The sequence below is a fragment of the Opisthocomus hoazin genome, chromosome Z (genome assembly GCF_030867145.1).
Source record: "Opisthocomus hoazin isolate bOpiHoa1 chromosome Z, bOpiHoa1.hap1, whole genome shotgun sequence".
NCBI classification, from domain to species: Eukaryota; Metazoa; Chordata; class Aves; order Opisthocomiformes; family Opisthocomidae; genus Opisthocomus; species Opisthocomus hoazin.
This window is the reverse complement of record NC_134454.1, coordinates 63,679,112-63,705,431: the sequence shown is the minus strand read 5'-3', so window position 1 is coordinate 63,705,431 and position 26,320 is coordinate 63,679,112. Positions and strand designations below refer to the sequence as shown.

The following is a 26,320-nucleotide window of genomic DNA, read 5'->3' as shown; positions in this document are numbered from 1 at the left end:
CCATTTGTCTTTTAAGTAAGAGGGATGTTGCTGTCGCTACTTTCTCTTCTTGTATCGGGTTATAAGATGAATAGAAGTAAGAGGTACCCTTCAACTCTGTGTCCACAACTGGAAGAGGGCTGGTTTTGTTGCGCTCACTATGGTGGAGAAGCCGATCACATCAACAGTCTTAGAATTTAATTACAGAGATCATTTAGAGTAGTGTAGGTGGCACCTCATGTTGGAATTGGGAGCAGAGCAGTCCCCGAAATGACCAGATGAGGTGAATGAAGAGCAGAACGGTTCTCAGCACCCCACATTACTGCAAGTAGGCTAGTGCCTAAGACTGGCAATTTAAAGTTAGGTCATGATACCTTGACAGCTAGGGAGATGCAATGTAAGTGATCCTTGTTCTTACCTAGGAAGCAATCAAATCTATTCACTGTGATTAGAATGAAATTCATGCACGTCCCAGCCTCTAATGACTGTTTTCTTTCAGTAGTAACTATCACATGTATGATCAGAATTTGGATGGTAGGCATGTCTGCTGTTCTGTCTCTCCAGTCATGGCTGCTGATTTCCACACTATCAGTGGCAAATAAAAGCTAAGAATCTATTAGTTGTTCAAATAAAGAATTGGAAGAGTATTTCACTTTCATGAAGCTGGTGCTTTTGGGTTGCAAGGACTGAATATTAAGAAAGGAAGTTGAGCTTCCAGTACTACCCCAAGAGATCTCATGGGATAAACATTTACCCTGCCTGCTTGTCAGCAGTACTGGCCTGTCACGTCATCTGCCTGCCGTGACAATAGTTCAGGAGCCATCTTAGAAGAGACAGGGCCAGCCCGATGATTCAGTTGAGGGCTTTGTCAGGCGTGGATCTTCGTGGTCTCTTCAGGGAAGGTTTTGGGACTAGAAGCTAAAATGGTGACAGTCTTGAGTTTCAGCCAATTAAATTGACTTAAGGTTAATCAAATAATTTTGCTTTAGCCAGACAGAGAAAGGTGAAAGTGTAAAACCTCCTTTCCACCACGCTGTACCACAAGGTAAGCAAATGGTAAGCAAACTAGGTAACTTTGACTGGGCTGACTTCTGCTGCATGAAAGTGAGGCGCCAGTTCTGACTGGGGATGAAAAGCATGTGTCTGGACTCTGTGGTGATGCCAGGCAGACCTGGTGTGGAAGAGGAGACCAGCTGATGTGCACTTTCTTATGTAACATCATAGTCAAATTATAAAAATACACGTACCTGTGCAAAATACTCCTCTGAAATCCTCACTGCCCATTCGATACATAGCTCCAGAGGACGACATGGATTTGCTACATCTGCACATTTAATCATCATACGCTTGATCAGTGTCTGGTTATCTGGAAAATTCTTTATATTGGCTGTACATTCACAGTCGCTGCCTTCGCTCTGTAAAAGACAGTTGGTTACAGGGGCTGGTGGCCAGCATCTCTGCTAGCAGGAACGAGGGCATCATTATCAGCTCTGTTGTAGTTAGGCAGTAAGTAGGCATCCAGCCTGACGCCTTCTAATTTCACGCCGAGCACCAGGAATTTGGAAGAGAAAGTGATGTTAGAGAACTGCAACCTTGCTAAGTAACTAATGGTAGGCCCATTACATATGACCATTGTGGAGATTCTCAGAATTAATAGCAGAGTTTATGAAATAAAGGAGTCACAGGCTCTTTATCAGCTGGGATGAGTTACCCTTCTCTGCCTGCCAGCCTTGCCCTCTTGGAACAGGACCAGGATAGGGGACGCGTACACCACTGCAAGCTGATAAACCATCTTCACAGCTGAGTGTTCAGATTTGGGGGATGGGGGTGGTAGGGAGCTGCTTCATTTTGGTGAGTTTCTAGAGTTTGGTTTTCATTCATAGATGAGAAAACTGAGGCATGTACAGGGGGTGAACCGACTTGCACAACTGACTGTTTCTTTTACAGGCAGAAAAGCAGGTCTGCCATTCAGTTCCAGTATGTTTGAGATAAAACTGCCTTCTCTGTGCCAGATTTTGAACCCTCGACCTGGAATACTTTTTGGTCTTAGTTACCAGGTAGGATGAAGTCTTAGTCTATGAGATTAACAGCAGGAAAATGAAGGAGTGGCAGACTGACTGCAGAAAGTCTCTGCTTGCTAGGCAGTAAAATACCAAACTGCTTATTGGCTGCTCTGGAGAGCAGGTGGAGGGGACAGAGTAGTTGTTAGAAGTCTGCTGTGTCATCATCTTCTGGTCTTGAACAGTTTAGAAGGGCACAGGTATGTTATGTTCCTTATCAAGTAATAAAAAGCCTCCACCTCAGCTCACCATGGCATTAACGCTATTCTCAAAATAATATATTTGTGTAATTATGGCCTCCCTTCACTGCTAAATTCAACTCTTGAATCAAAAGTTGAACGTAAATACTTTTTACCACCGTGGCTGAATTAATGGCTTTGTGGTTTATGAGAAGATGTTTTGCAGTGACTCTTGCCAATTCAGGCATTAATCTTCTAACTTTACGTTTAACAGTTAATTTTTTTTTTTCAGCATGGATAGCCCAGCAAAGAGCTGCCCAGCAAATTAACCCTGCTCCTTGACTGCTGTTCAGGACCAAAAATAGTAAGAGCCACTGCTAACAATAAGAACAACCTAATACGGGGGGAAAAAACCAAGTCTGTAACACAAGTGGTTCTATGCTCCACTTTCATTGCTCTCCAGCTCTTGTGTGTTTTAAAATAGCCTCTGCTATAAACTGGTAAGATAGAGGAGAGCGAGTCAAAGAAAATGTTTTCTATAGGTTCAAAAAGCTGATTGCAGTAGAATGTATGGAGAGCGTTTAAAAGCTCTTTAGGAAGTGCTGGAACAAATGCATTCATGGGCTAAAAGGGAGATTCCTAGGCATGTGTTCAGAGCTTGGAAACACTGTGGTTTCACAAGCTTCACTGAATCTAAATCCTGCAGGCCAATGTGGGGATGCCAGAAAACTAAAGAGATTTTGAAAGGGTGGAGGTGGAGGAAACATTTCAGGAAAATGCTTAAGGTGTCAGAGGGAAAAATGAAGCACTATGAGAAGCCACATTTCCCAGTGACATCTCAGAGGGCTTTTTTAGAAATTGGTGGAGCTAGCTGCTATCGGGTCCACATACGAGTACAGAGAAACCTGAGAGCAGGTAACTACACACCACCCGCTGATGTGGATCTTCATTTCCTCTGGGCTGTGATCTAAAGTGAGATCCCCACTGTCCTGGCTTAGCCTGTGCCACGAGGGCAAACCCACAAAACACAGCGCTGTGCTGGGAGTACAGTGCAGAAACTGTGATGGGGGCCTGCAGCACTGCACAAACCGTGTCTCCCTGTGCTGTGGGACTTGTGGCACTAAAGATGATCAGGCTGACGACCCAGTGCCACATCCAGGGAGCTCTTGGAAGAGCTGAGAAGTACAGTGAAAAAAGTCCGCGGAGCCACTGAAGTTCCGCAGCATCTGTGGTCTCCAGCTCAGACTGTTCAGAGAATGGAGCTCAGCAGTCCCTAGAAGCAGGTCAGTTCCACTGAGATAAAGGTGTCGGTAAAGTTGTAAACCCCACTGGTCCTGACTGATTTCTGCAGCCATGTCAGTCTACAGTGCAACAAGTCCAGTTACGGAGAACAGGCAAGCTACTTTTACTTATTTTAGTATCACTGACCTTCAGTTAGGTCTAATTTTTTTTTTCAAATGTTTTTATCAAAGTACTATTTTCAGTAAGCTGAATCATAAGATGGCTTTTGCTAAGGTGAGTACACTGCCCTGGAGAACCATGTCAGTCACTGAGTGCTCAACCTCAAAAGGCAATAAGAGAAGACAGAGAGAGGCCTGGGCTGGGAAACTCGGGCATCTTATGAAATGCACCCTGCCTGGTGACAGAACATTAGGGTGTATAACTGATAGGAATAAAGGCCCGGACATCTCTTGGTACAGTTAGGAATGGGGAGGGGGAGGAGAGGTCTCGGCAAGCAATGGAATTATTCCTCATGGCTTGAATGCTCCAGATCACTTAAACACAAAACCGTCAGGGCAGGTTCCTCAGTTACAACCCTAGGCTTAGTCAAATCCCACTGTTTGGAGCCAGGACCGTGGGCACAAGTGCCGACCTGACTCCCTGCAGAAAATTTTGCATGTACAAAAGCACCCACCTGCATGCTTTGTGAGCACCAGATGGTTTTGAAACCAAGACTTATAAAACAAAGTATTTAAACTACCTGAGAGCAATGCCAGACACAGAAAGCAAGAAAATAGAAGTATTTTTTCACATTTTGAGGTGTGAGGTCACAAGTCCAACTGTGTGTTTGGGGCATTACCACAATGCAAATTGATACAACATGAATGAAAATTAAAGTTGTCTTGGAAGAACGACACTGAAATGTTGAAGGCATAAAGTCTTGCAAGCACTTACATGTGAGCTGTTCTCCTCAGATGCCATTGGCTTGTTGATGCTGTTCACAAATTTGTTCACGTGCTCAAAGTGCTTTGTCATCTCTGTTGCCAAAACCATATCGATAATGGCCTGGCGCAATGTCCGGTAGTGGTTTCTAGGAAAGAAAAATAGTTCCTGCTCACAAGCCTACCAGAGTTCTGTCCTTTCCTCATCCCTGCCTGGACAGCACTGCAAAACGCTGCTCAGGGGCTTCATCCCCATGAGCCGGCACCTTCAGAGTGATGAACCATCTGGGGTTGGAGGAATGGACTCGATCATGCCTTTCTGGGTTCCTCCAGCTCTGAATTCCTGTATTGCCTTTTTTCTGTTATTTTTACCTAATGAAAACCAATCCTCTGAAGTCAATAAAAATTTATAATTCAATTTCATGATGCTGTAACACTAAGACACCTTCTCCAGGGATGGCACTGACACATTTTGATCTTACTGTATGTTAGCTTGGAACTCAGATTTTTTTTTTTTTTTTTCCAAAAACTAGCAGGTAGGGGAGGTAGTTGAATTCATTACCTGTGTGGGGTCAGACTCTTCCCTTTCAGATTTCTTTCTCTCACACCCTGTCCCTGCAAAAGCTAGGCTGATGCAATGGGAGCTCCCAGGCTACATGGGAGCATGGCTGACAGCACCCTGCCTCCAACTCTGCCAGAGCTTCAGCAATCTCCGCCACCACCCCTTTGTGTCCTGTATGAATACAGCAGTGCCAGCAAGCGTGAGGCCACGTGCAGACACAGCATGCAGCATCTGGCTGCTTGGGTGGAAACACGTGGACCAAAAAAGTAATTTCCAGGATCCTGCAATGAAAAGGCGGGGCGTCAAGATGTGGCCTTGAGGCTGCCAACGAGACCATGCCAATGTAATCCATAAAAGATGATCAAACATCTCTATATGCTTCCAAAAAATACAAAGTGGAGATCGGGGGGGGGGGTGTGGGGGGGTGTGTGTGTGGAATTAAAGCCTTTGTAAAAATCAAGTCTACATAGGATTCTGGAAGAAGTTAATGTCGCTATTGAGATTGTATTTTCTGGTTTAGAAGGTAGGCTCTCAATCTGCCCCAAACGAGCAATCCACACATACACACTCCTCTCTATACCAGACCCACCTATCAATATTCTTGAAAATGTTGCATTTGCTGTCTTTACTTGTAAGCTGAAACGCCAGTGCCGTGTGATGACTCTCTAATACAGCTGTATCATTGTAAAGGACAGCTAAGTCACTGCCTGCGTTGCACAGGAAAGAGTTGGTCCGTCCAGGGTGGTCTACGTCATGGATTGTGGCAGCTATCAATGCAGCGACCTCATCTAAATGGTCAAGGCTTCCCTATAGGAAGAGAGAAAAATTATGAGATGGCATAAAAATTACAGTAAATAATTTCTGATGATTTCCAGGTACCCACAAACACTGAAGTGTGAGTGCAGGGATTCTACCTCCTTGCAATTGTTTTCCACTCACTGTGCCCACAGGTTACTTCAAAACTCCTCCTCCCACCCTTAGCCAAACCCTGTTTCCTTAATGAAGCTTTTTACTGTGTTGTCACTTAAGCAGTATCTTTGCACTATATCCTCTACTGGTGGATGGATGCTCTAGTGGTGTCCTTTCACTTCATGTGCCTGCCTGAATGCCTCCGTACTAACTGCTCCTATACAGCTTGTGTGTTGTAGAATAGGATGGCGTAGACTGTTTCAGTTAGAAGGGACCTACAACGATCATCTAGTCCAACCTCCTGACCACTTCAGGGCTGACCAGTAGTTAAAGCATGCTATTAAGGGCACTGTCCAAATGCCTCAAATGCTGATAGGCTTGGGGCATCAACCACCTCCCTAGGAAGCCTGTTCCAGTGCTTGACCACCTTCTTCGTAAAGAAATGCTTCGCAATGTCCAGTCTAAACGTCCCCTGATGCAGCTTTGAGCCATTCCCACGCGTCCTATCACTGGATCCCAGGGAGAAAAGATCAGTACCTCCCTCTCCAAAGCTTTGGAGCTTTACTATCAGCTGTTACTTACAGCTGGTTACCAAGAGATAGAAAAGAGCCAGGTTTTTCCTCCCTATTGTTGCTACTTAAAAATGTAAATTCCTTACTCGTATAAACAGACTCTAGAGAAACTTTGTGGGCTGCAGGCATCACAGGAAAAGACTTCAAGGGCAGAGAGACTTTATGAAGCCAGGACCATTATTTAAGTAAACATCTGACTTTTGAGTGACATACATAAAATAATAAACACACTGAAATCCTAGCCCCAGGGACTCCTCGGTGATGGTTATACCTTAACTCTCTCCTTCCTGAGAAAGAAGGCAGTAGCGTGCAGGACATCCGCCGCATGCGTGGAGTTGTGGTATGAGTTGGAGGAGTGGTAGTTGGCTTCAATCACCTGCAGCCATGCTCTCAGCGTTGCTTCTGGGCAGTTTAAAAACTCAGAGACCCCAAACCGGGCAAAAACTTTTAAGCCCAAATACACTAACGGCCTAAAAAACAACAGAAGAAAAAAAAGCACTGCTGTATAATAGGAACCTCTGACATTCTAGAGAGTGATGGTTTTGACAAAGAAACCAACGAGACCTTAAACATAAAAGGTGAGGGGGAAATGTTAAAAAATCTTTAAATTGCACATCTATAACCTCTCAAAAGCCTGGCCAAGGTTACCAATTATTACATCTACCATCCTTTCAGACATTATTTTAATATATTTTGTAGAAATGGTGCAGTTCCACTAGAGTTTCACCAATTCTTGTGGCTTCAGAAAAAATTCTTAAAAGCTCCAGTCTTTTGTAGTTTTAGTATCTGTCAATCAATCAAAAATACCTTTCTTTTTCTGAGGAGAAAAAGCAGACTTTGAACATGACACGGGCACATCTCGAAGGCTAAAAAGCCCTAAGACAAAAAGCATCAAATGTTTCCTGTTTCAAATAATCCTGTGACTTCAGAGGGTCAGATTTCTACTGCCTGACTATTTGAAGTTAGCAATACGCAGAATATATTTATGCTTCCCACAGCAGCTCTTAGCATGCGGTTACTATTTCATGTGAACTCTTCTAACTTTAGGAGGACTGGCTCACCTACCCCCTGCCCCCGCCCCGCCCCCCGAATTTCAAATGTTAGCAGGCAGAGGAGAAGCCTGCTGCTTTCTTGCTTCAAGTGGTATGGACTAAGCAGAAGTGGTGTGTCCTGCATCCCCGGGTGCAGAGGGAATTTGAGGTCTGGTGAATGTATTGCTGGGGAGGACAGTGATGAGCCTGTGTGTGAAACAGTAAGTAGGGCAAAATCTCTAATATTGTTGGTTTTTAAATCCAAACCCACTCTGGGTTGTTGTTTACTCTGTGTTGCCTGTGACAGGTCTTATCTATCAGCCACATTTTTCACTCCTGTAAGGTGATCTCCAGGGCTCCTGAGCTGAGAAAGGCATAACCAAAAGCCAACATCAGCAAATTAGAACCAGGCAAATGCAAATTCCAAAAATGGCCATTTTCTTCAAACAAAATACAAGAGACCTGGTAGTCTCTCCAGTTCTTTGCATCTTGGAATGAAAATCACTTTTCTTTGTGGATGAATATTTATTTTTGTGGTCTGCATGATCTCAAAACTACTGGCGTCTTCCTTCATTATAAGCTTTAAAGTCTGAAGCTCTTGATCCTGTCACTGGTTTATCCTCAATCCCAGTTTTTTATCCCTATAATCAAAAGCCCCAGTTGCCTCAGAGCTGCCTAAATCAGAGGGTGATTTAGGTGGAGGATGGGAGAGACTTGCTTTTTCCAGCATGACCATTTGCACATCAGCAGGAAAGAGAGGCACCTGTGGGACATACAGCATGTAATAACACCAGACTGTGCCAAACAGTGTCACCTGGACAGAGTGGAGGGGAGTCAAGCAAGGTAGAAGTTGAACAGGAAACAATCCTGGACGGCTGCAAAGGCTGTCAGGGAAGACAACAGTCTGCACAGTGCTCTGCATGACCTGTGCTCGCATCTTGATAGTGGTGTGTGTTTCATTATTTAAATGGGACATAAGGCATCATACACAAAAAGAAAGACAACTCTCACAGATTTGCTGTGCCTTTCTTCAGTTTTTCCAGAGCAAAGCAGTTTCTGCTGCAGCTCTTCAACAACCTTTTTGCAGGCACCCAGGGAAAGGAGTTCAGTACCTTTTATTTGTAACAGCCTCCAACTCAAAAATATTGAAGTCCCAGCTTTCCTCATTATCCAGGAGCTGCGTGATACAGGGTGGAACATCACTGATGGTGTTTGGCACTGAAAGGTGGCTATGACTCAGGTTCATATCTGTTGAAATGGAATTTGGGAATTACAGCACTTCTGAATTATTTTTTTCCGTCTACATGCAGAATTCCATTTAGAAAACAACTATTTTTCAGGAAAATCAACTATTTTCCTTACATGATAAAGTCTGTAAAAGCTTATAGTATATATGGTTTATATTATTCAGATTATTTGGACATGAACCGAAAAGATCAGCGAACATTTCTTTGAGTGACAATTTTTTTTTTCCCTAGTCTGATTTTCTACATTTTGAAACATATTATTTTAATTATTTGAACCTGCTTCAACTCCAAAACGGAGGCAGTCTAGCGCTTCTTCTGCAGTCACTTAGACAACCATCTCCAAAGACATACATCCCACTGCAAACTAGGTTGGAGCTCTATGTCACTAGCATCTACAAAAGAAGTCACATGGGCAAAGGGAAGTTTAAAATGGTGGCTTACTCTTAGAAAATACATACTCGTTTCCTGACAGTCTTCTCAAGCCATCCTGAAAAAGCAAGTTTATAGTCAGTTTTAGGCAGAGTATCTGTGCATCATTAATTGCAAATACACTACAGCACTTTAGGTACTGTATGCTGGGTACTAAAAGCACTGCTCCTATTGTAGCACTACAAGAACTATCCTTGTTTTAAGGTCTTTCAAAACAGACAAAAGGATCCAAAGAACACTAGTACGAAATCTCCAGAAAGGATATTATTAACTACACAGTGTATTGCCCTCCTTGACACTTCATTGGCACCAGCAGGATTTCATCATTCAAATGAACACTATCATTTATTTTCATTTGCTTTATGTTATTTTGCCAAGGACTAGCCCAGTGTACGTTACAGGTGAGGTAAGCCATGATGAAATCTAGGTGGTCTGTCTCTGGCAGACAGTGTTGCTGCTGTTACAGGACCAAAGTCAGAACCTGATTAAAGTAACCTCACTCTTACACTGGACCAGCTGTAGAGCAATCCCTCAAATCCCATTTAAACTTCTAGCATTTCTAAAAAGTATCTCCTTGAGACAAATCAGATTGGATTATATAGTTTCTAGTGGCAACCATGCTCACTTACGTAGGAGGATGAATGCACCCAACAAACTGAGATGTGACCATATCTTACTACGTGTTAGTGCCTACTATTAGTAGAGAGGCCAGAATACTGAAGTGAATGGTGATGAATTACGAGTCCCTGTCCCATTGCTTGTGAAATTTTAGCACAGCAAAGCACTGAACTGTGATGTAGGACACTGGCAGCAGTAATTTCATCTTTACTAATTTACTCACAGTCATCAGACCTCCAACAAGATCACTTGTGTGAGGATCTTCATCTTTGGTACCTAGCTGAGGGGAGTAAAGTTCTGTTGTCCGCAGGATTTCCAGAACTCTGTCCAAGGCTTCTGCTACTGTGATGGGGCTGTTTTCCTGGGCAGCATTAATTATGTTAATAACCTGAAAGCAAATTAAGAAGGCAGGCGAGGAAGAGTGAATGGCACTTTGCTCTTTTCTTATTACAAAATCTTTTTTCTTAGCTTGATTATGCTACTTCCCACTTAGCCAATGCTATGTAATTCCCTATAACCCTTTAAGTACAATTCTGAAAATGTGGATTTGTGTTCTGATTCCCTGGGTTCCATCTGTTATTTATAACTGGCAGACTCCCGGGAAGTGAAAGTAGAAGGGTGTGAAATATCTGAAATAGTTGCAGGTGGGTAGACCGAAAACTAGCCGTGTCCCAGTCCTTCAGCATCACCAGGGCTGCTCAGAAGCAATCATTCAGACTAAAAGCAAGCAAACGTACTCTGGCATGCGACTCAGATATCTTGAGATTGGTTGTAAAACCTTAAGTTTCTCAATATGAAAATGAAGGACAAAGAGCAGCAACAGCTGGGCTGTGGTTGAGGGAGGAGAGCCTGACTCTTCTTTGCCTCCCACCTTGCATCTCAGCCACAATCTGGGAACGCAGCAATAATACAGCAGCAGCAAGGACTGCTCCAGGCACTGCCAGGACTGAGAGGTAGAAAGCTCTGATGCTGTCTTCTCCAGCAACCAGAAGCTGCTGCGGGCCCACTACAGCCCTCTCTGCAGGTACGCATGGGGAGAGGAAAAGGAAAGGAGTCAGCTGGTCTAACAGGCACGGTGGTGCTGGGAAGTAGAGCTTGATGCCACGAACAGAAGATGGAGAGACAGGGAAAAATGGTTTGAGGGTGTGAGATGGCAGGCACTCCAGTTTGCGGGACAAGTGATTGTGCAGCTGGTTTGTGACAGCAGAGTTTGTGTAACATGTATAGTGAAGAAAAGACTGCAGGAAAGTGGAGGGGAGAGAATATGGCATCGGTGCTCCCTCCTCTGCATGCTATGTTATAAATACCAGTGGTAAAAGCAAACATGAGACTGGAAGCACATGTCCTCCTACACATGCACAGCCCAGCAGAGCAGGGACCCCTTCCTGCTACAAGCAGTGCGTCTAGCAAGGACAACCTTTTCCCCTTTTAAATATTCTTCCTTATGACTAGTATTTGGAATGAGATGCAGAAAGTGGTAAGAAAAAAAACCTGATTTATATTATTCTGTTAAATACAAGGTGCAGGAAACTCCTGGCTGTCCTGCCAGAAACTACATACTTCCCCATGACAGCAACTCCAAACTCTTGAGTTTATGAGAGGGGCAGTGCTCAGGACTCACCTTTGTGATAGGAGCTTCTATTGTCATTGAGTGTATCCTTGCCATGGAAGAGTACCATCGGGCCTGTAAACTTGGAGCTGTTGTGAAAGAGAGCACCATTTACATGCCACAGAGTGTAAATCAGATGACAGCATTTATAAGAGTGCAGAAGGCTGTCAGTGGGGAGCAACATGACAGAATCCAGCCTCATCTCCCATTTGTCTTGTATCTCTGTTCCTGCAAGTTCTTGCATTACTGTTTGATCTCTTGCACTGTTGTCTCTCTCCTTTGCAGCCACCTCTCACTTCTGCTGTCAGTTTTCCTGTCCATCCATCACTTCAGCTATACTGAAGTGAAGCTATACTTAAGCTGTATTATACTTCATGCCCAATACTGCCACTCTCCCTTTGTTTTCAGTGGATCTCTGTCAGACATGGCTCCTCCTTTGAGAGTATATGTGTATCTGTCCCTCATCTCAGTGACACAGCTGCTCTAATGAAACCCATTCCTGCCCATAAGCTGTGCTTCTCTTAATGCATACTGGGGCAGAAAGAAATCTCTGCTACCACTGTCCCCACCCTAGCAAGCAGTCACAAATGGGGTCAGGAGCAGAAGTACTGCTCTCAAGTAACCAGCAGCAATAGATGCCTTCATATCTCACACTAATGAAACCAAAACATTTGTTCGGGAGCACAAGCTGCAGCTTTCTAAGAAAGGTGGAACTAAGGCTTCAACAGGTGCTCTTTCAGCAGGCTGCCCCCCTCCCGTGGCACAGCCGCTGCTCTCCATGAAGGCCCTGTGCACTGCATGCATTGTGTAGTGATGCTGGTACTCATGCTGGGGCACTGTTTTGCAAATCAGAATAAATAAATTTTAGAGCAGTTATAAAAAACTGGAGTAATCTCTGTTTAATCAGCTGTGAATCTGTGTAGTTCCTCTTTCATTCTGCATTTTTATTGCCTAGGGCAAGTCTGTTCTTTATTTATAACATAGTTCTTGACAGTTTACTTTCTTACCATCACTACTTTGAGATGTTACTGACTTAACATCGGTTGAGTCTTTCCTTCTGTTCTTGCATTTGAAGGAATGGGTTTCTGTAGATACAAAATGAAAGCTTTAAAAATGCATCAAATGAGACCTCCACAGAGCCTGTCTAAAATTCTGAACATTTTATTAAAGGATCTTAATGATACCACATTAAGTAGGGGAAATATTGTAATCTCTGCACATCAGTGACTCAGCATCTATCAATTTACAGCAGTTTGTCTAAAGTCACCTGGAAAAACATTTCACAAAGAAGTCAAGACACTTTATGGAACAGGGGAGTTGCTTCACCTAAATTTAGCTGCCTAAAGGAAGCAGTCTTTCAGGCTGTCTTTAAGGTGGTTGTCAAAGATCCTGCTTTAGAAGGGATGACTCAGGCAGCTGGGTTGAACCCCTCCTGCACCTCCCCTTTGTTCTCCACTGACTACTGAACAAGCCTGAGTTTAACTGCCTAGAAATTTAGCAAGGTGAGAAAAATCCCGTCTCAGTCTACACTCTTCCAGCCCAAGCAAAATTCAGACTCAGACAGCTTTTGCTTTTAATTATAATAATTGTTTGTACCCTGTGTTTAAAAAAAATCCAACATACTGAGAATGATTCTAAACAATCAATTCAGTTGGTCTGAAAATTAACCACTCACCAAGCTGTCATTCTTAAAACTGCCATTTTGCTAAAGCAAAAGAAATTATCACATCCAGACAAATGCATTAGCTGGATGAAATGCCTGGAAAGAGCTTGGACAAGAAAAAAGAAAAAAATATTTGGCCAAATTTCATTTTACTCCAAAACATTAGTCTGCACTCTCCTTTATGTTTAAAAACAGCAACCATGCATCTATGCACCTCTTTGCAAGAGTCTCTATAGTACCTATTCCCAGAGTACCTGAAATGCCACTCAGAGATCAGAGACCCCAGCAAGCATGGAGATAACCGCCACATGAAGAATCAGCAATATCGTAAAATTGATATTCTCAACATAAGGACTTGGGGGTACTGGTGGATGAGAAGCTCAGCATGAGCCAACAGTGTGTGCTTGCAGCCCAGAAAGCCAACTGTGTCCTGGGCTACATCAAGAGAAGTGTGGCCAGCAGGTCGAGGGAGGTGATTCTGCCCCTTTACTCCGCTCTTGTGAGACCCCACCTGGAGTCCATTTTATTTATTTGTTTGATAGGACTACACTTTCAAACTCCTTTCCTGCATTAACATTTGGAGGAGTTTAACATAAAGCACTTGAGTGGGAGCAAACACACATAAGCATTGCTGTGAGTGGCAGTAGCAGATAAGACAACTCTCCTTGTTTTAAATACCAACTAGCAAGCTGGAAACTTTGCTAGTGCCACCTAGAGAGTCACAGGTACATAAAAGCTACTCTGTGCCATACTATAATTCCATGTGAAAATTTTTAAATACATAAATTAAAAATTGTCCTTTACCTGGTGAGTGGAATGTCTACCCATCCAGATGTGTTACAAATCACACAGTCACAAACAGCACAATACACATGGATTATTTTTCTACCCTCATCGCATACTGGCATATGTCCATGGATCTGGGAATTTATTCCTGGAGCACAACCATGGAGTGCAGGGAAGGATAACCTACATCATATACACATGAATCTAAGGTGCCTGCTTTCACTACACTGCAGTCATCAACATGACTTCATGGCATGTGGCTTCCCAGCCTTGCTGAAATCTGTGACAATGAGCAAACCTAAATGCCTCACATAATTGATAAAACACATTACTAAGCTAGTAACTATGTGTTAACTAGCAACAAATGTTCTTCAGCTTCATTCACAGGTGTTCTCACTTTCCCCCATTCACAGGAGAGAAACAGTGAGAAAGAAAACCTGCGTTTATGACAGGTACACAGGAGCAAACACTTTAACACATGATGGATCACTTCTGATGGCAGCAATGGTAATGAGAGCAGCAAGCTGCGCATATGATCTCTTCTCTCTCTCCTGCCCGTTATTATTTGGCATCACAAGGGTCTCCAATGCTTGTACATATTCTTATGCTACTTGAAAAAGTAGGGGATATCAAGCAGTCACTTCCCCTGCTCTTGGTATGTTATATCCTCCTCCCACGTGAAAACCAGAAGCTGCCTGACATTGCACAGCGACCTTGCCCAGTGTTCTGTAGCACGAAGGGCCTTGGGTGCCACAAGGTAACAGGGCATGAGAACCTGTTCCCTCAGAATTAAGACAGCAGTGCTGCATCTGTCTCAGATCACTAGAATCACAAGCTTAAAACTGGCCTTTAGTGCCTCCTTCTTCAGGGAAAATGGTTATTCCAAACATTACATAGGATTGAAGAAGAGGTTATCCCCTTATACTCCACACCTTTAGTCAAAAGCTGTCTGAAGAAGTTACTGAGAGTTTGAACATGCTGTCTGCAAGTAAGCAAACCTGCCTGAGACATGGGGCAAGGGTTGTGGAGACACGCTGCAAGAGCTCAGTGCTGACTGGATGTGACTAGCTCTATCCTGGACACTACAGAGAGCTGTCTTAGCCCTGTGCTGGGACCAAACCAATGGCCTGCTGACAGATCCTAAACTTGGAAACACTAGGACAGATCTGCTGGCACAAATCAGCACAGCTCCATGTTAATTTCAAACAGAAAGAGGTGCCAAGGTACACCAGCTTCAGGATCAGCCACAGTGTGTTAGTACAATGAAGAGCAATGCATTTTAACTCCGAACGCACAGCAAGAGCTCTGCACAGGAGATTGAATTATTAATGGCAGTTACAAATCCAATTCGTGGTGCAACATCAGAGCAACCGGCATCTGTCATTGGCCATCTGTTCTGACCACTGGCTTGTCAGAGGGAAGAGAACTCATCAGAGGGAAGAGACAACAACATTTCATACCAGCAAAGCACCCGGCCACAACCGCAAGCACAGCGGTATATAAAGGTAAATGATAGCATTCTAACCTGACTGAGAACTGTCTCCTGTGTACTTCTGATCACCGTAACTCTTGTAGAGCTGAAGATGCACCAAGAGTAAAATACATATGTAAGGAAAAATAATACAAAAATATTTTTAAAGGGCTACATTCAACAATGTCCTTATCCAACATTTATTAGTTATTTTAAAAAGAGAAGTGTTTGGCAAAGACTCTTCTTTAGGTGTAATTAGATGCAGAGAAATAGTATGAAAGTAAACAGAAATGCAATTCAGGAAATCAAAGATACAGTAGTGCTTTTATGTGCCAAGTTCCTGTTTAATGCCTGTGTCTCCCTGCAAGGGAACTGACATTTATTTTCAGATAGTTTTAAGTGCAAATTGCATATGAACCAGAAAGATTCCAGGAATAAAACACAAAAAGGAAAAACAATGCTAAAGCGTTAATTTTTGCCCTCTGTACAGTAATTTAAAAACCATTTTCTTACTACTGTGTAAGCTAATATTGCATGCATCCTTTCATGGGTCACTGATAACCCACACTTCAAAAAAGCCAGTTACAAAAACAACTCTCCAGCAGCTGAAGGGTAGAGGTACGCGTCATCCATCAGAACTTTATTTCCACATAATTTTTAATCATCCTCATGAATGAAAAAGTTAAACATGAAATCTTTATTTGTGCTTCTGAAACGTCCCATGTGGCTCTGCCGATAGTTATTGCAATCTTTCTTAGAATTTCAATAGGATATTTCCATTATCTTAAAGTTTACATCTACTACTTTGTCTACAATGACACAGATTAAATGGTCCTCTGCTTTTCCATCCTGCTCAGAAACAAAAGTACACTCTGTCCAATGCATGATGCTTTAATATCTGCTAATTGCTTCACCCTGTTCCTTCATTACGTGGTTACAAGAAAGTATTTTCCAGTTAATAGGAAAACCGAGCAGAACTTTCAGTTCCTCAGGTCTTCCTTCTAAAATCAGCACGTGACATATTTAGGTATAGCTAACAGAGACACTGAAAAAGACCAAAAATAGTGCATTACTTCTTTTACTTTATTCACTAGACAAGGGATACATACCTTCTACTTCACATGAATAAACCTCAGTGCTTGACACTGCACTTACACATTATTCATCACACAGTGTATTTCGGTGTCCAGCACTGTCATCTAACCTATGGTGAATGGCTCCTCTGACCAAATCCATCACCTGCCTACACAGCAAAGCACTAGAATGCATGGAAGCATGAAATCCATGGCTGCAACCTGTGAGTTAAAAGGAGAGTACAGCAAGGTTGCATTTATGTGCTCTTAGTGTCCATATCATTTTGTGACAGTGCATGCTGCAGGGTCCTTAGAGGGATTATTCAGGAAAGAAAGGAAAAGAATGATAGAAATTCTCTTTTTCATCATTCTTGCACACCTTCCATCTTTTTTTCCTTTTTGCTGTTGTGGGGAGGAGGGGAAGAGGGTGAAAGGGAAAAAAAAGAGTATGGAAAGAAAAAAAAATTTCAGGAGTGGCTTTATGTAATGAATAAGAAGAAAAAAAAAAAGGGAAGTCCTGTGCTTGTGCTCCATATAAATCTTGTTCAAGGGAGTGTAAGGAATGACTCTTCCTCCAGAAAACCGATTTGAAAAGCTTAAACACCTCTCTTGTAATCATGCAGGAACTCTCAGAGAAATCATCTCATCCAAACAGAGTAAGATCGACGAAGATCATTAGATATGGTATAGTGACGCAAGGCATCTGGACTGCTCGTTCTGGTCCCAGACTGGAGCTTATCGCAGAGCCCATAGATATACCTCTGTCTACTGCACAAGTGGCAGAAAACTTTGGCACAGTCATTTAAGCACTCTACTAAAAAAATAAACCACATTTCAGTTCCGAATACTTCTCTTACCCCTTCTGCAGGCATGACCTGAAAGAGTCATGTAAGGTAAGTTATGAGAAAACTTACGCAGTTAATCTTGGGCTGATGTGTTCTTAAGAGGAGAAACACCACCTCTGGTGTAAATTTATGAATGTGTAAACACTGGCCTCTATCCTGCCAGGTCTCAAATTGACAAAGGCAGCATTAATCATTACATAGGCTTCAGCACATGGGAATAGTCACATGAAAGTCAATCCCCATTCGTAAATCTTCACTGTAAGAATAGTTAATACACTCTCAGATGTATTTTTTTCATGCAAAAATCTAACATACTTAATTTTTGTATGTGATAAATCTGGAATAGATCTCTAATCATACTGTGATATCCCTTATGGAGGCTGTCAGTAATGACAAAGAACATGTCTACATTTTTTAAGGTTAAACAATGCATAATAATGTAGGGATGTTTTTTAAGTCTGCATACAGTGTCTGAATGCTGAGATCAAGCCATTTATAACTATGTTGATGCAGTGGAACATCAGACATTTGCATCAAAATTTGAATCATGACAGCTTTTACTCTTATTTAGCTCAGTGCTAAATAAATAATTTGTTTGATTTCCTTTTACCTTTCCATAAGGAATTATCTGTAGCTTGAAAAGAAACCTAATATTTTTTTAGGCAGAGTTCTACTGCTGCAAGTATTCAGGCATGGATTTTAGGAAAACTGCAGTGTCCAAATGTTGATCAGGATTGATACCATCATGTTAGTGTTGCTACAAAAATAACTCTAAGAAGTCTTGTAAATATAAATTAGATATTCCTATACACCACCATCACTGCCCATCTAAAATGGAAAAAAAAAGCCAACCCAAAATTAAAACCACACCCGCACCCCCAAAACTCCAAGACACAGAATTTTTCATGCAATTTAAGTGCACCTGGAGCTCTACTACAGGCGACAGATGCTTCCACCACAGAATAGAAACAGCATGATTACCTAGTTCTGTTGGATGCATCTTGTTTTTTCCCCAGTGGACTTTAAATCTTCACAGACCATGCCTTCTGCTAGGCTGCAGTTTTTAACCTTTGTGATAGATCTCTACGTCTGTGGAGAACCCTTTGAAGGCCATATTCTCTGGGCTTACCAAACGTGTAAAGCTCCCCAGACCTATAGTTGTGTTAGTGCTTTATTTACCAGTAACTGCTCATGAACCAATACTAAAAAATGTGCATTGATGGTGCTTTCCAACAGTGCCAGCAGTACAGAGGATATGAATGTGGCACTGCACACAAGTCACTAACTAAAATTTGTTAATTATGCTTACTGGCTTGGGCAGCCCAGTGAACAGGGCAATGAAAAACAGAAATAAAAAGACTGTATCTATAGTCCTACTGGTGCTTTTTACAGATGGCTGCAAGTTTGTAACTGTTTCTTAGAGATTATCTTGTGCTAGGAGTATCACATCCACACTTCCCTGTACCAGTCTTTCAGCTATGTGTGTATTATATAAAAAACATCAAGTTTGTATCTCACTTTCAAGTCAACATCAAAGCAATGAAACAATGAAAATGATGAGGTTTAAATAATGAATTAAAAAGAAATATATGTAACTTTAGTACTGCTCCTATTACAAAACTTTGTTGCGCTCTAGCCTGAGCACTTTTAAAAGTGCTAATTTATCCTGCTACTGTAAATGATACTTTGCTGCTGATACTAAAAGCCACAGTTTAGTTGAAAGATGAGGTCAGTTTAAAACATTTTGAGCATTGTTCTTCAGTGGTAGTTGTTCAAAGTTCTTCCAAAAGTTGTGCAGATTTCTCTCTTGACTTGTTACTACCTGCGCCCACAGCAACTTGCGCAAGGGGAATGGTTTCAACAGCCAGATTTTACAGAATACTACCTATGAACTTCTTCCAGTAGTAGAAGCTTTCCAACAAAGTGTTAATATTCAGTATTGACATACTGAAGAAGAGACAACTAGAAGCAGTAGCGACTTTCTAAATACCTTTTATGCACAAATGTCTTTACCCGCATCATGGATAAAAGCACATTACAATTCTAACTAAACCAAGACACATAACTCCTCCCCAAAAGAACATGGAAACATCATGATTCCCAGGCACATCCTCAGTCTAAAATGCTCCCTGCTTTCTATCTCACCCCTACAGACCACAGGTTAAAGATAGATTTCACTTCTTTGCTCACAGAAGTGCAAACTTCTTTACAGGCCATGTACTAGAGTATTTTTGAGGCAAAGCATGTGATATGATCATTTGCTTCTGACACTTTCAGAGTGGGAGAAGCAGGAGCAGATGACAACAAACAGCTCCCCATGCCACCAGCCCTGTTGCAGGACCTGCTTGGGTGGACATCTGCCCGGACTGCAGAGACCAGGGTCAACAACTGCTGCTGGTTTACTTGGGTTATGACTTGGATTACACCCCTCTACAACACGTGTTCTGATAAACATGTAACGTCTCAGGTCCTGCATGCAGGCTAAAATTTATTCAAGAGCCACACGTTGGCAAACCTTGTGACAGCTCAGCATAGGTCATTATTAGACATAAGTACACCAGATCAGACTGGCAAGAGCAGCTATAGAAAAAAAGCCTCTGAAATCTCTTTGGACTATGATCTATGTTGCTCCACAGTATCGCAGACTCAACTGTCACATTCGTGCTCCAGAGAATTAAAGCCTTGCTTTCTCTACTCAGCAGTCCTACAAAAGGAGAACAGCGCATGCAAATGCTGAGGTTTTCTCACTTGCTCCAACAATCAATGAGAATCTTGGTAACAATATAGATCACATCCTCTTGGAAAAATATCAATTTCTAAACAAAAAAAAAATCGGTTTACTAAAAATGAGGAACATTATGACATGAAAGAAATATGATACCTGTTTGTTGTTTTCATTGGTACAATGCAGCCTTTTGAGGGACACAAAGTGTCTTATTTTCCTAGCAAGAGAAATAATCACTTGTTACCATATCAAATGGTAAAAAGAGAAGTGAGGTGATACACTGCTATTTTCTAAAGCAGAGGTCTCCGTGCCTTCATGAAACAAGATACCAAACCCAATACCAAACAGACAACTGGGCGACAAGCACTCCTTCAGCGTTATAGCTACGTTTTTGTCCCAGGACATCTGATCCTTTTGCTCCTGCAGGAATCCACCTGCACATCTGGGTGCAGAATTTGGCAACGTGCCCATACAGCACTGCAAAAGTGGGAGCACATACAAGCACACACACAAACCAGGGGATTGCCAGCTGCTGATCCTTTCAGCTGACCAGGTAGCAGTTTGAATAGGCAGAATAACTTCATAAAGAAATGCATGGTAACATGAGCCTAATCATCAGCTTGCAGGTATCTATAGCACTATTAATTGTTGTGGCTTTATAGTTCTTTTAGCCAGCATATGATGACACCAAAATGGACAAAAAGTACATGACCTTCTCAACTTCGCTTACTCTTTCCACATTGCTTAAAGTCAGCAGTTATATCACCCTGCTACTCAACATATGGAGGTTCATGTCAAACTTACAGAGGAGAGAAGGCCCTGAAAACCAGAAAGCAATTATGTTCTGGACGAGTTAGTTACCCTCCTTGACCGATCACAGGTGTTATCTTCACATGCTGCTGGATACTGTCTCCTGATTTTCTTCTAGCATAGTAAAATCCTTGCCATTCCTAAGCAAACACACAGAACAAAGACAGTATCTAAGAATATATAGCTTGCAGTCAAATATTTATTTATTATTACATAGTCCTTACATAGTAAATAATTACATATTATTTCATGGTTGTATTTATTTTTAATTAGTGTAAAATTTATTAATACAGAGTAGCACTTTTAAAAGGCATTTTCTAACCTAAGGACAGTGTAAATATGTTTCCCTTGTGAGAGAGTATACAATTTTTACAAAGAAATTTAGGCGGCATCTACTTTGAGGCATTACAAACATTCTTGGTAGGTACCATCATAAGCAGTGGTGGCTGCAACGCATCCAGAGAATATCTCCCCTGGGAGCAGCAGAACCAAACTCTGTGCTGACAATTCAGCTTTGAAGTTGTCAGTCGTCAAGCAATACATATGCTAAATTTCAGAAGTGTTTGACCTAAGAATGTCCTTCAACTAACTTTAGGTAAGCAATAGCCTATTCTCTCTCCTTGACTGTTTTCCTATGACCATGGATATCCAAGGCACTCTAGATCAGCAAAAGGAAGGAACAATTTCTTGATGGTATCTCTTATTCTGTTCTTCCATGCAACTGCCTGTTTCTCTGAATGGCCACTAATGTTCCCTCCATCCCCACTGCTACAAGAAAGCATCAAGAGGATTGAAGGCTAACCAAGAGCCATATATGCACAATCCTTAAGCAGTCCACTGTGCAGAGATAAAAGATAGAGGATCCTCTGATATGGACTGGAGAAGAAAGGAAGCTAAAGCAGAAGGCTTCTCTCTCCTTACCACCTCAAAGAAGAGAGATTTTAAGGAGGGAACTACTTAGCAACAGAGTAAGATGAAGTTGGAAAATGGGTGGAAGATACCTTCTCTGTCACAGACAAAGATGAGTGATTCAGAAGACACACACGGCCTTCGAGCAGGCAGTGCTACCAGCGGGGCAGCCTACGTAAACGAGGAGCAAAGCAGGAGTGGTCTGCAGGTGCTGCCAATGAACCAAGGTGAACCTGCAGACAACTCCAGACAGTGACCCCTGAAGCTCAGATCATTGCTGGAAGTGACTCAAAGGTTCAAGAACTCCTCAAAAGGTTCAAGAACTCCTCAAAATTCATGAAGAAGATTAGATAGGGAAGGGGGACAGATATTTCTGCAACCCATGGGAGGTGGGATAAGAGACTGTTGCATGTATTAGGGGAACACATGATGAGGAACACATAGTGCTTTTGTGGCCCATCACCACCACGACAGGAGTCCATGGTGCGCTGCAGATATTCGAACTGTAGTTAGAAAATCAAACCCCACTGGGTGCTGGTATGTTTTGGTCACAACTGATTATGGCACATGGTGCTTAAAGCATGCAGTCAATGAAGGCTCTGCAGTTAGACTTCTTGGCTGGATGATGCAGCCACCTGAGAGACTGACTGATGGACAAACTGATATGTTCCAACTAACAAAAGCTCCACGGGCTCCAAGCGAAACAGAAACGGAGAATGTTCTTACACTGATCTTAAGCCAACAGATTGGTAGAGGAGTTCAGCCAGATCCTAAAAGTAAAGCTAGAGAAATCTCTAGTCACTTGTCTGAGGCATGGGCTGTTTGTGCTCCTAAGACATCTGAGGAACAAAATTTTGGTCTTACACATCTACTCATGAATACCACATCTTGTGTTCTTAAACCTGGAGCATTAAAAATAAAGCAGAATACAAATTGAAAGCAATTTTGCATGAATTTGTTTTATTTGCTTACCTTTCCTTTTTTAATAAAAGTGTTGATAGTGTCTAAAAGATCTGGACAGTTTTTATCGCTTTTTGGTAGTTCAGTAAGTTCCTTGCCAATAAGCTCTCCCTTGTGATATCCCATCATCTGTTCAAAGGCTGGATTAACATACTGCCAAAAAAAAAGTACCTTAGGATAATATGAAAAAGAACATACTTAAAGGATAGTTACTTACATGTAACTATCAAAATGCTACAAGCTATGTATCTAAAGCCATAATCACTGTCCTGGGTTCAGCTGGGATAGAGTTAATTTTCACAAGAAGCTGGTTGGGCTGACCCAAATCAGCCAGTCAAATAGGATGTTCTGTACCATGTGATGTCATGCTCGGTATTTAAGTGGGGAGCTGACTGAAGGATGGGGAGATTTGCTACTCAGGAGCAAGCTAAGCATTGGGTGGTGAAAACATTGCACGTTGTATATTCTTTTTATCAGTATTATTGATTGTTATTGTCTTCTCACTTTGCCATTCTTTTAAACTGTCCTCATCCCAACCCACGAGTTTTGCCTTTTCCTTCTGATTCTCATCCCCATCCCACTGGGGAGGGGGAGGAGTGAGACAGCAACTGCGTGGTTCTTTGTTGCCAGCTGAAGCCAAACCATGACAACACATATCCCTACAATTCAGGGTTTACATATAAAAATACTATGTAATGGGTAAATATTTTATTCAAGTAAGAAGCTGAACACAGAAGGTGATATGTAAGCTGTTATCAGAAGGCACAGAAAGAGAACAAACTCTTTACTATACAGTTGTGCTACAGATTTTGTGCTGGTTTTACCATAGGCAAGATTACTGTACTAAAATCTATCATCTACATAAAGTCAATGAATGAAAAGTCTTAAAAATTCAGCAGGCATCAATGTGCAGCATCCAGAAATAAGGCAGTTCACTGCACAGAGCTTTCTAATGGGCAACAAAACTAAAATACTGAAATAGAATAAAAACTACTGAGTAAAGATCTCTTTGGGATTTCTCTCTCCCAAGTTCTACAAAACAGTTAATCTTTTCCCCCCCTACCTGAATGACATGATCTTCACTGGTTATTTCTATAGCTTCCTTACAATGGTCTAATGCTGTAAACACTGCATTACAAGCCCTGAAATTAGCAAATGATTCGGATTAGTTTTATTGTTAGAACGTTTTGCTCACTATAAATACGTTACTATATTGTACTTATCAGTAGATGCATCAGAAAGTGGCAGGTTGTTTTGACTAAACCATGTTGCTATCTCCATTATGATTTTTTTCAGGAAACTCAGCTTCAGGCATCCCTGTTGTTCACATGTTTTTACTGCAGATCACATTGTAGAATTGCTCATGGGTATTGCAGCACCTTAATAGTACAGTTCTTTCTCCAGACATGCTCTAGACATTGGGAACTAAAAATTAGCAGTAAAAATAACAAGCGGCAGTTACATCAGAATAGAAAGTTTTGTGGTTGTTAAAGATAGGGAACACCAAAATCACCACAGCAGATACATACAAAGTTTTCAATACAGCAAATAGATAGGCACTGTCAAAGAAGTTGTAATACAAAATAATTAAAGGAAACAATTTAAGCCACCTCAGCTTCCCAGCCCCAAAAGTATAAATTTTCCTGTTTCCAAGTAATAATTCAGTGTCTTGATTTCCATACATACTGATATTTATTAAGGGCCAAAATGATCTTTGTTTCCCATTTTTTCAGGGCTATCCTTGAACTAAAGCAGGAAAACAAAAGCCTTGCTACAAAACCTAAATTGCTTAAATTAGAATTTACACAGGATAAGTTTAACAGTAATATAGGCTCCAAATACTAGAAAGAAAAAAAATAGATATACAGGAGAATGCATACTAGAAGAAACAACCCAGGCATAATTGCTTTGATAGATGTCAGTACTTCATCTTTGATTTGGACTAAATGCAAACTAATTATCTTCTATGTACCTCTCATTGAAGGGACCATAAACATTCTTGTATACAGTTATTACCTAAAAGGAACATCTTGCTCCTTGACTGCATAGTGGGGTTTGAATTAATACCGATAAGTAGAGAATTAAGAAATATAGGACAGTGCTAGTTCTGCTCATCAAGAAATAACTGAAAAACGAATTTTCTGTTCAGAAAGTTTATCTTTTAAAATGCTACTTCATGTCCCCAGATATTAGTACGAATGTTACTTATAAGCATTTCTTGTGCTTGTTACATGACAAAGATTATTTGACTATTCAACTATCCTGGCCCTGCATCTATTGAACTCTTTAATTAACTATTCTGGGACTGCATCTGGCAGCAGCAGTAGCAAACCAAAAAACACTACCATCATTTTTTTTCATTGTATTTTGCAATGCTGCCAAAGGTTCCCAAACCAGTCATGTTCAGAGGTAATATGAATGTATATACACACACATAAATATAAAAAATGTGTATTACCAATATACGAGAGACACGACAACACAGAATACTTTTTATATAATGCTACTGTTTACCTAAATTAAAAGGAACTAGAGTCACGGTTTATGTAACTACGTTTAAGAAAGCAAAAGCAAGCAGAATAACAAGTTGGTGGTATATTGCTGTTTCCATAAACAATATGGATGAAAGAACTGTCAGTAGATGAAATGCCACTGGAGACTGACATTGTTTCCTACCAATTTTAATGAATTTTAAGTCTTTTTGGGTGATTGCTATAAACAAGCTTGCAGAAAAATATGGTAGCCAATATGAATCAGGCTCCCTGTGTTGGAGTTTTAATTGTCTGCGTTCATAATTGACACTGCTCATGTAGAGATGCTCAAACTGTATTTGCATTTTATTCTTGAAATGAAACATAAACTACAATAATTATGTATGTGAATGACAGCTTAATCTTTCTATACAAAACTGATGTTTCTGATCTAAGCTGATTTAATTTAGAGGTCACTCATTTCATGCTGCATTTACAACTGAAAACAAGCCAAGTTGGGACCACAGTAACACCTAACTAACTTCTAAAATTTCTCAGATTTTTATTTTCCTGTTTTCGAAAACACCTATTAAAAATTGTATGAGCCCAAATTCTATTTTTTTCCTTGAAAATTTCACTGTAATTGCATTCTGCTTGCACAAACACATAGTCACTTGAACACGAAATCACTCTGGGATGAATATGCAAAGGAAATTTTAGACAAATCTACTTCTTAAACAGAGACACCGAAACCTGTAGAGAAGTGACAGTATTTTCTGTAGCTAGAACTGGAATTAATTTATGACACCCAGGGAACTACATATTCTCTGCAGTACACTCAACTTCAAGGGCTGTTTTTTCCATATAGTTGAATAGCAAACATATTTACATGCATGTATAAGCACTTGTGTTAAAAATAAAATTAGTCACACAAAAGAAAAAGTGATAAGGGAATGAAAGTCATTTAATTTCTCACTAAAATAAAAAACTGTGCTCCTGGCCTACCAAGTCTTGCCCAAGCAAGAAAATAAAAATTCAGGGTATGAAAAGCCAGATCAAGATTGAGTTCAGCTCATGCTATCAACTATGAAATCTCACTCATGAGATCAAGAATGATTTTGTGAAGTTTTACTGGCATATAAATTTGCAGCCCATCAACTTTACACATTACACAGCATTTTTAAAATGCTACCCTTGCTATTAAATGAGCCAAAGTCATTGTTCTGCAATATTTCTGCTAAAGGATCTTG

The 26,320-nt window shown here is 41.3% G+C and overlaps 1 protein-coding gene across 4 annotated transcripts in view; it reads right to left on the bottom strand.

Moving 5' to 3' along the window:
* PDE8B (phosphodiesterase 8B) overlaps positions 1 to 26,320 on the bottom strand; it is a 90,008-nt gene that overhangs the window by 1,132 nt on the left and 62,556 nt on the right. For 3 of the 4 annotated variants that reach the window (XM_075410684.1, XM_075410685.1, XM_075410687.1), the window contains exons 7-20: positions 23,663 to 23,741; positions 22,612 to 22,752; positions 20,782 to 20,870; positions 20,077 to 20,137; positions 15,332 to 15,383; positions 12,365 to 12,442; positions 11,370 to 11,446; positions 9,972 to 10,136; positions 9,143 to 9,188; positions 8,567 to 8,702; positions 6,695 to 6,893; positions 5,532 to 5,749; positions 4,394 to 4,529; positions 1,227 to 1,394 (exon numbers count right to left, since the gene is read on the bottom strand). In XM_075410684.1, the coding sequence (XP_075266799.1) occupies positions 1,227 to 1,394; positions 4,394 to 4,529; positions 5,532 to 5,749; positions 6,695 to 6,893; positions 8,567 to 8,702; positions 9,143 to 9,188; positions 9,972 to 10,136; positions 11,370 to 11,446; positions 12,365 to 12,442; positions 15,332 to 15,383; positions 20,077 to 20,137; positions 20,782 to 20,870; positions 22,612 to 22,752; positions 23,663 to 23,741 (1,645 nt within the window). Of the gene's footprint in view, positions 1 to 817; positions 898 to 1,226; positions 1,395 to 4,393; positions 4,530 to 5,531; positions 5,750 to 6,694; positions 6,894 to 8,566; positions 8,703 to 9,142; positions 9,189 to 9,971; positions 10,137 to 11,369; positions 11,447 to 12,364; positions 12,443 to 15,331; positions 15,384 to 20,076; positions 20,138 to 20,781; positions 20,871 to 22,611; positions 22,753 to 23,662; positions 23,742 to 26,320 lie in introns of those variants that run through there. The other variant, XM_075410686.1, reaches the window with a different exon arrangement.